The 9,909-nt window shown below is 40.2% G+C and overlaps 1 protein-coding gene across 2 annotated transcripts in view; it reads left to right on the top strand.

Moving 5' to 3' along the window:
* LOC118417193 (PH domain leucine-rich repeat-containing protein phosphatase 2-like) overlaps positions 1-9,909 on the top strand; it is a 53,728-nt gene that overhangs the window by 20,693 nt on the left and 23,126 nt on the right. For both annotated transcript variants that reach the window (XM_035822645.1, XM_035822646.1), the window contains exons 2-4: positions 6,042-6,232; positions 6,711-6,833; positions 9,029-9,204. In XM_035822645.1, the coding sequence (XP_035678538.1) occupies positions 6,042-6,232; positions 6,711-6,833; positions 9,029-9,204 (490 nt within the window). The remainder of the gene's footprint in view (positions 1-6,041; positions 6,233-6,710; positions 6,834-9,028; positions 9,205-9,909) is intronic.

The following is a 9,909-nucleotide window of genomic DNA, read 5'->3' as shown; positions in this document are numbered from 1 at the left end:
GGAAGTCACATGAAAAGTTTTCCCTATATGCAGAGGGTAGATTCCAAATGATCCTGGTGACTTTGAAGGTCAGCACGCACCATGGCCTTTTGAACAGAGCAGGCATTTTCCTTTAACCTTCTCCAAGGCAGCCAGGAGAAGATTAAATTATCATTTTTCTTATGACCTTCACGTGGACAGGCTGCCTTTTAGCTAATGAAAAATATTTTCCAAAGGTATGAAGGATGTGGGAAAGGCAATTTTCAGAAAAGAGAGACATACTGAAGAGTCGAAACACATATTTTTCATTAGTTTTAACTGTATGTTTCTTGTAATATACAGTAATGATATTAAAAGACCACAAAAGGAAAAAGATGCAGAAAGATTGTTCCCACAAGGAAGAGGTTGATTGCTTTTTATCCCTCCCCTTTCATTTTCAATTGTCCTGACTGGCTCTTATGCTGGAATAGCCCATGCCCACTTTCAGATTTTAGCTGTGTGTTCATGTATCTGCTTTAGTATCTGCTTGGTTTTAATGTATTCCTTTCTACAACACATCACATGTGTATCAGATAAGGGATGATAGTTCCCAGTACACTGATGATACAGATCATAAAAAATGGGTAAACTCTGAGTCCTGTTACCAGAACTACTGATAACACCATTAATAAGGAAAATATGTTGCTGAGAAAGCAATGACTCGATTTTTCTGTACATGCAGTTTTTGCATACACGTGGCAATTCTTTAAATCTAGCATATCAATGTCCCAGTGTACTAGCAGTAGCAAGCACTTGATATTCGCTATAACTTTTATAGCATCTATCTTCTGAAAACAGTGCTACTTGTATGTGTATACCGGTAGTTCCCGTAGTTCCTGTTTGTTCTTCCAAGTGCCTTTCCTTGAAGCTAAGTCACAATTTCCTCTTCAAGTTCATGTACACACAAAGAACAAAGATGTTTAAATTGTCCCAATCTTGTTAGAGTTCATGGCCGACTGTACATGTGTAATCCGGTATGTTGTTGGTTTCCTTACAACTTGGATGTGATGTTTGCCCCAGGTAGGACAAAACATGCTGTGTAAGGCATTCCTGTGTAGGGAAAGATGCAAACAGAATGATTGATGATTTTACTGCTAGGTTCATTGAACGTAAGACCAGTGCAATGACAGTTCACCTTGCATTGGGAAGGTAGGGGGTTCAAAACTTGGCCAGATCATATTCCAAAGTCATGAAAACTGGTACAGGCTGCTTTTTCCAAGCAGATCTATCAGTGGCAAGGCAGTATTCTGGGGGCCAATCAGTATCCAAAATTTGTAGTTTTACAGGCCACTGTTTGAAACTGGTTAGCTCTTTGGATACTGCTTTGCCATCGATAGATCTGCTTGGAGATCAGCTTTTTCTACTTCTACATGAGAAAGCATACAGGAGTTGAATTCGCACCACTAGCAGTGAACTAGTCCCCTAACCATGTGTGGCCCAAGGGCTACAGAAGTGGGGATGGGCACTGCCCCTGTACTCTGTAAAACATGGGAAGGATTTTAACTCAGTGAACATGGTTGTTCTTGATGTTTCCTATTAGATTGGGAAGGTGTAAAGGTCTTATTGATAATGATAAGTGACCAAAGCTGGACAACTTGTAAATATACAGTCCAGCCAGTACAGTCCAGGAAGTCAATAAACATTTCCGTCTTTCAGCACTTTTAATGATTGTGGGAGTACTTGACATATTTGCTTTGTACTTTGTAACATATGTCAGTTTTAATTTAGCTTGAGCGTACAGTGTAAGCAGCCATTTTGTTGTCTTTGATATTCAAGAGGTCTCAGATACAAGTGCGACCCATATGTTCGGTTTCGCTCTTGTTATGTTTTTTTTTTTTAATGCATGTAGACCTTACTTCGCTGTACTTTTGTTGTGTCAATAAAGATTATATATGTAAGAGATTTGGATGGTAGAGGTAAATTGAAATGAAAGATTTTGGGCGAAACTTTTGTAGGTGACATTAAGCATCAAACCTCTGCACATAAAAGAACCAACACAGTTATTAAGAAGAGTAGGGGTGCCCGGTGTGCTTGGCTAAAAGACATGAACCGTAGCAAAGCTGTATTACTAGCTAAGGAAAAAGTGTCATGCTTCATCCCGAGTCTTCAACAGACAGCCTGTTATATGATGCTGAGTTGATCAATCTGAAGATAAATGTTGTGTTTGCCAGTCACAGCTGGGGGGATTTAGTTCCTTACCTGTTATCAATCCCTTTTATCTCCCAGTGTCTGAAACCTGGAGAATCTGACATTCATTATTGATACATGTTCTTTAAGTGCTGGGTGTGGTGGGAACAGAGTCCAATGTTGTTTCTTAATAGGCAACAAACACTCTAAAGGCTTTGACCCTAATATCTTGTTCTTGTGTTTTGCTGATAATTCTATGACATCTTATTTCCCTGGGCAAGTATTTCAAGTCATGTCATCCATACATAATATAAAATTGAAAATATATTAAAAGAGAATACATCCATGCAGTCGCTGAAGAAAATTGATTCATTTTGTACAATGTAACTGGAGCAATTCTTCAAGCTTGGTTAAGTGTGACGTACAGGAAGACCATTACATAATACTTACCATTGGTATGTACTAATGTTTTACCTGGGTGTCAAATCTTTACCAACATGTATTTTGATTCTTCTCCGCGAAATGTTTCTTTTACAGTCAAATCCTGCCTTATTTACGAAGTCGCAGGCATTGGTACCTGCAATATCACTGGTGAAAAAGAAGTATAGTTTTTCCAGACCAGTGAAAATGCTAAATTAAAGTATATTTTTCTTGTATTCTGTAACATTCTTATTACTGCTAGGAAGCAGGCTAGGTCTCTGACCTCCAGTCAGTATCATCTGTATGAGTTTGTGTGTTCAAATCTATAAGTTGAGATTCTTGTGATGGATTTGTTTAAATTTCGGCATGTGGATAATTATTGAGATCTCGATGAAACATGGGGATTTTGTGCACGGTAGCAGTATTCTCAAGTACAATGCACAATGCAGCGTTACTGACCCTCCCCCCCTCCCCCCAACTTGTTTCCAGCTGTAGTTTCCATTCCCTCCACATATCCTGTTATCCTACAGGGTACCACCCTGCCATGGATGGATTGCTGCAGGAGATTGCCTGTGTGCCAAGAATGGCGGGGAGGCAAAGTCAATATCATAACCTGTTTGTCAGGATTGTTGGTTGCAGTCATACATATAGTGTTGTTACTGTAAAGAAGAGTAGAGTCTATGGTTAGATAGGAGTGTCTACCAGTTTAAACCACTCCTTATCTGACTCTTCTTTACCTTTTGCTTGTCGGGGTAGTCAACTACTCTTTGTTACACTTGACAGGATGATTTTTCATACCTGTCTATCTGTCATCACTATGAAAATGGAGGTACCTTTCTACTTGCCTTGATTCTGGTGTATTTCTGGTGCTATATCGCCAGAACGTTTTGTGCAATTGCAATGATATTTGGAACATTGGTGTTGTTGACCCGATGGTCAGGTTTGGTTTTCGGCTTCCTGTTGGTTGACCTTAGTACTTCTGCTGGATTTCCTGTTTTAATATCTTTGGCCCTGGACTTGAATCTTGGTCTTATTATGAACTTGATGACTGAAGGTGCAATAACAACTTGGTATGATGGTATGAGTATGACCCTGTTACTGAAGAAAGACAGTCTTTTATTGTGTTTGTATGTTTGTACATGCCAGTACTTAAAACTATGGAATTTTTAAGTCCTTGTAATTTAGGACTTTCCCTAGAAATTTGATGTGTGGGTGAACCTTGCCTCAAAACAAGCAGATTTTCATAAATCTATGAAGAAAATATACACATTGACTAGTCCAACAGCAAGATGAGAATGGAAGACTCTGAACCAGTGTTCCCAGGGGGCCTGTTTATTTTCATATGAAACAGGGTAGAAACATATGGGAGGAATGGCGTAGACTTGTGCTGGAGACAACCATAGTCCCCGACCCTCCTGACGAGGATGGGACTAGGTGAGGTGAGGTGAGAAACATATTCTAGATAAGTATCTGTTGTGACCCAGTTTTCTGGTAAAAGGCTGGACTGCAGTGCAATGAATCAGCATTTTCATATGTATTATACTGCTGGCGATTCTTGATAGGATGGAAAGGATGTGTTCACTGTGTTTTGAGTTCACCGCAAAAACTACTGGCAGAAAACCACTGTGAGTGTGACTACTTCACAATTTAAAGTGGTTGAAATTTCAAATCCATTCTATAATTGATGTATATGTAGGTTGAAACCTTACTGCTGGCGAAAGTTCATAATGATGAATAACAACAAAGTATTTCCTTGTAATCCTGCATAGTTCCAGAATACTACTTTGCTACTAGGAATTTGGGGGGGGGGAGGTAAATTTTGTGGTAGAAGAGGAAAGGCGGTTTTGGTTTTTGCTGTGTTTCAAATTCATGGTCGAAACAATTCTGTAGTACAGTAGTAATGCATTGGAAATGCATATTTGGGGCAGCATAAACTCACTGTGGAAAGATCACCACAAAAAAAAAGTGAAATAAAATCACTAGAAACATGTCATGATTTACAGTAGTAAATTTGTTATTGCAGGTCACCAGACAAAGGAGCTGTAAAATTGAGCTGTCAGATTAACCCCCTGTGTAAACACGACCAGTCAATCAATGACTGGTTACACCCACAAGGTCATGGAACACTTGTCATGTGTGACATTCCTACATGTCCTACTGTGAGACCTGATTTATGACCCCCCAACCACTTGTTGTAACATGCGTCTGAAATTACAGACTTCCAGAGTTACATGTACTAAACATGTATTATCATTGGACTATATTGAAAGAGGTTTCCTTTGTATTTTTTGGTTAAACTTACAGTGAGAATTTTCTGTATCTGTAGTTTCATTATGATACAAAAAGTCAATAGGTAAGAATTTTATGATTTGAACAAAATTGATGATGAATTGCCGATGCTACGGTATACTATATACACATAGCTACAAATGTACATGTATGTTGCTTTTCTGTAACTCTTTTTCTTCTCTACAAAAGAACGTTTAGATACATGTACGTTGGTGAAGTCAGAATTTTCTATTGTTTGATTTAGGGATTTGTGGATACAAATTTTACAAAGGCTAATCTAACAAGGCTAAGAGGTGACTTACTGGTCTCAAAATTCCTGATCAGACAAGTTAAAATGGGATTTAGAGGATTTGTTAGCATGCTATCACTGTAGCTCTACGTGGATTACTTATAAAAACACAGCACACTGTGTGTATGGTATATAAATCTGATGATCAGGCAGCATTACATCAGTAGGCCGGAGTTCGATCCTAGGATCTAGCTTGGACATGCTGTAGGTTGTATTCGTCATGTCGGATGGTGAGGAAAAGGTACATGTAGCGGCCCCATGTATGAGGGAACTTAAGGCATAAGCCTTAAGGGTCAAACCTATGCATGTAAAAGTGCCCAACACACTTATTAAGAAGAGAAGAAAGTGGAGGTCACCCAGTATGCTTAGCTAAAATACTTTTTAAGTTTGCTTAATTTAACTGTGACAAGCTATTTAACTCATCTTGAATCATGTTTTCTATTTCACAGATAGGCAGAGAGTTGAAATGTTTTGGAGAGGGTGGTCCTCTCTGGCTTCTACAGTGCTTGGAGTAGTAATAAGATAGCAAATCAGTTATATCATCTTAAGAGTTAAAACCTGTAATGATGCTTCTTTCTCCTATTTCTATATCTAACAGGGAGACCAAGAGTTGAAGATGGTTTGGAGAGGATGGTCCTATCTGGCTTCTCTGATGTCTTGAGTAGTTGCAAGATATCAAACCAATTTTGTCATCTTGAGTGTTAAAACCTGCAATGACGTTTCTCCCTTATTTTCCTCTTTTCAACAGGGAGACCAAAAGTTGAAGATGGTTTGGAAAGAGCGGTCCTATCTCGCTTCTACAATGTCTGGAGTAGTCATAAGATATCAAACGAATTTTATCATCTAGAGACTTAAAACCTGTAGTGACGTTTCTCCCTTCTTTTCCTCTGTCCAACAGGGAGACCAAGAGTTGAAGATGGTTTGGAGAGGGTGGTCCTGTCTGGTGTCTACAACGTTAAGAGTGGGCGTAAGCTGGCCAGCCACAAGTGGAGCCCGCGCCTGGTGGTGCTATGTGGGACCAGGCTGCTGGTGTACCCGTCTACAGACTGCAGCGACAAGCCGCACGTCTTTCAACTCACCAACGGGAAGGTCAGTTCTCTTCTCTTGTAAGAAGTAATAGGTAAAGAACCTAATGGTGTGACCAACTGGTTTTGTTTCTTTAAAGGAAATGATAAATCACTTCATAGCCTAACACAGGTAAATCACTTCATAGCCTAACACAGAAGTTCTGTTTTATGTACAAACCGTGCAATATTGTCTGATTTTCTCAATCGAAGTATGCACCTGAATTGAGATACCCATGGGTATCTCAACTCAGGTGCATACTTGCAAGTCGGGTAGAATTGGGGTGACACAGTGTGCTGGCCAAAATGGCGAGCCTCAGCAAATCTGCATTGCATTACCCCTAGATACTTTAAACAGTGTCATGCTTCATCTGAGCTGAGGATATCTACTGTACCTGTACTCTTCTAACATCATACTTGAAACAGCATCATGCTCACCTGGGTTATGGATATCTACTGTACCTGTAGTTGAGGATATCTACTTTACCTGTACACTTCTCCAGGTTGAGGAGCACAAGTCCAAGAAGCACGACCACTCCCTGGCCTTCAGCTGTGGGGGGCAGACCTACTATGTGCAATTTGAGTCCTGGCTGGAGAGCATGAAGTGGCTCAGACTAGCTTCAAAGGTAAGGTCTACTGTATTATAATGTTTTGTCTATTTGTCTGGAAATGTATTCTCCCCACAGGATATAGTGACCTGCATTATTTTTTATGAAAGATGGAGATATTGTTTGGGTGTTTGTGTGTGTCTGCATGTCTGTGTGTATTTGCTAGTCTTTGTATTTCTGGATTATTCTAGTCAGCATAACTCAAGAACCTCGTAATGGATTGCAATTTTATTTTGTATGTGGATATGTGTTTGGACAAGGTCAATTTTGGGCCCTCTAGTGTATGGCCTTGGCACTGCAGTAGAACTTCCATTTTTATCCAGATATTCCTTTTTCCAGATTATGCTTCAGTCTTGTTGTACTTGGCATTTTATATATCAGCTAAGGTGTTATGAGCTTGTTCCAGTTTTGCATACAACTGATGTTCAAGTAGGCATACAGTGTTTCTTCAACCTGATTATTATCATTTTTAGAAATAGTAAATATAACCAACACTGAAAGCCTACTGCAACGTACTTTTTTGCCATGCCCCTTTCCTTGGTCCTTATTGATTTCAAACCCAGTCTCTTGGATATGAGCCCAATATCATGCAGAGTTTTCAATATAGCTGCATGCGTGGGTTGATCAGAAGCACTGACATTAAACAAAAGGTCAGTGGGCGGCCCTGCCTCTCTATCTGGCTGTCTGAATACCCACAAGTGGAAACATGGGGTGTGAGGTCGCCTGATGAAATACATGCACAGATCGGCTGGTAATGTAGAGATTGTGGGATTGGAGCAGACAGGGTAAAGGGGTGCTTGGTGCTGTGTGTGATTTAGCTGTAGGGGTTTATGGTAATCATTGACTACTGTGTGTGGTAACAATTACGGAAGGCTGTTTAAAGTTACTCTGAGGACTGTTAGGTTTATATCATGGGAAGGGATGAAAAAGATAAAAGAACCACAGCCTTCTCTGGAATCATCACATTTTCATTGCTACCATGTACTCACTGGAAAAAGTAGCTCTGAACGAAAGACTTTGAATGAGTTAGATGTGCATAGGTTAGGTGTGACAGGTCATTTGGTGTATGCCGGAGTGTGTTATACCGGCTGTACAGATACTGATACAAAGGCTGATGTGTTACGCTGAAGGCCGCTTATACCGGCTGTACAGATACTGAATCAGATACAAAAGCTGATGTGTTAAACCAGTACAGCCATACAGATGCAGATCCTGCTTACACAGACAATACTTTCACTGTTCCTCTATTCGTTAATGAGATATCATCAGTGAAAATAGCAATTTCATGAACCAGTTCTGCCCATCATCGGCCCTATGAAATTCAATCAATCAATTTTTTGTAATCAATAATCATCTCTTGAGCCATTCGTAGCAAAGTTACCACATCCTTTGGTTGGAAGCTGGGCCACCTGCAATTTTGTAACTAGGAATGAAATTTGTTTGAAGCCTTTCTTTATCATCCATAAGTAGGTTAGGCAGCCCCCCTCTATGAATAATACCTGTCAGGCTAACGATGTAATCAGCAGGAGATTTACCAACCAGGAGCATCCTTCTGTAATCCCCTCATGAATAGAGAGAAAGGTAATGGTGGGAATTAGGTTCGTTACATGGCCTGAGGACAGGATACTATGAATGTAATGATGCACTCCTGTGTATAGGGCATCTCATTCTATAGCCCTTGTATCTCATAGTAGAGGGTTAGTCCTCTGGTAGTGGTGTGTAGTCAACTGCCATACTACCGTATACCTGCTCAAATAGAGAAAACAACATGTACTACATGTAGGGGTGGGTACAGTTACAGAAAATTCAGGCACAGGTTCAGTCCAGGTCCAATGGATCAGGTCCAGGTCCAGACCTGAATCTGGACCAAATTGTTTGTGAAAACTTGTGAATGGGCGGTACTCATTATCAAAACAATGGTCCATATTTTGTTTAATATCTTATTTTGCTACAAAGGAATCTGTTTGGTGTAACCTACCTGTATCTTCATGTAAGCAATGCTAACTGCCTCTGTTTGACTGTAGAAAGTTGGTAAGAATTATTAATAAATCTCCTCCACTTCACTCTTGTTGGGTTTTCTTACTGGTAAGCCGCAAAACATGTCCAACAATAGAAAACGCGCTTTCAGTTCATGCCTGCGAAGTCCACCCTTAATCTTGATGTTCTACATGATTTGTTTGTTGATTTTCTACATGATTTGTTTGCTGTTACAGGTTGCGTCTCAGCAGCCGTGTACGATGGACCTGTCCAGCTGCAGCCTGGAGCGGGTGCCTGACTGCCTGTTCTCTCACACCGACCTCACCTGCCTCAACCTGCGCCATAACTACCTGGGCGAGCGACCTCACCACGTGCCAACGGAACAACAGGGCTACCTGGACGACCTCACAAGGTCAGGGGTCACGGGTCGAGTTAAACAGCACGTTTTGTAGAGATTAGGGCTGTCTCCAGGACAGAAACTTTTTTAACCCCATCTGTCCAAAAACCTTAAATTCATGACACAAAAATGTTGAAAACGTATTTTCATAATCATGAGCAGCAAGGAAAATCAACAATATGGGCCTCCAAACAATAAGTGGGACGGAAAAAATTTAAAGCTTATGACAGCCCTGGTAGAGATTAAGAAAAACTATGCTCTTCCATCAAGATTTTAGATCATCATAGATCAACATCCCTTACTACGTGAAAACAATTGCACGCAAAGGAAAGGACGAAGTGTCAGCTATTTCTAATGACTAATTTTTGCATGAAACAGTAGAAAAGAAACTGCTATGAACATCGAGCAGATTAAAATTGGACTGAGCAGAGCACTTTGGACTAATGCTTGTAGCCTTTTACAGACTACACCTATATATCAGATATTTTGTGAAAATGTATATTGAAAGGTAATTAATATGTAGAATGCAATTAGATGTCTCCAGGAACAAAGGTTCCCAGAATTCTGGCTAAGGTTCCCAGAATTCTGCAGAATTCTGGCTCAGGTTCCCAGAATTCTGCAGAATTCTGGCTAAGGTTCCCAGAATTCTGCAGAATTCTGGCTTAGGTTCCCAGAATTCTGCAGAATTCTGGCTCAGGTTCCAGAATTCTGCAGAATTCT

Source organism: Branchiostoma floridae, chromosome 6, assembly GCF_000003815.2.
Source record: "Branchiostoma floridae strain S238N-H82 chromosome 6, Bfl_VNyyK, whole genome shotgun sequence".
Lineage (NCBI taxonomy): Eukaryota > Metazoa > Chordata > Leptocardii > Amphioxiformes > Branchiostomatidae > Branchiostoma > Branchiostoma floridae.
This window is presented reverse-complemented; position numbering and strand designations above follow the sequence as displayed.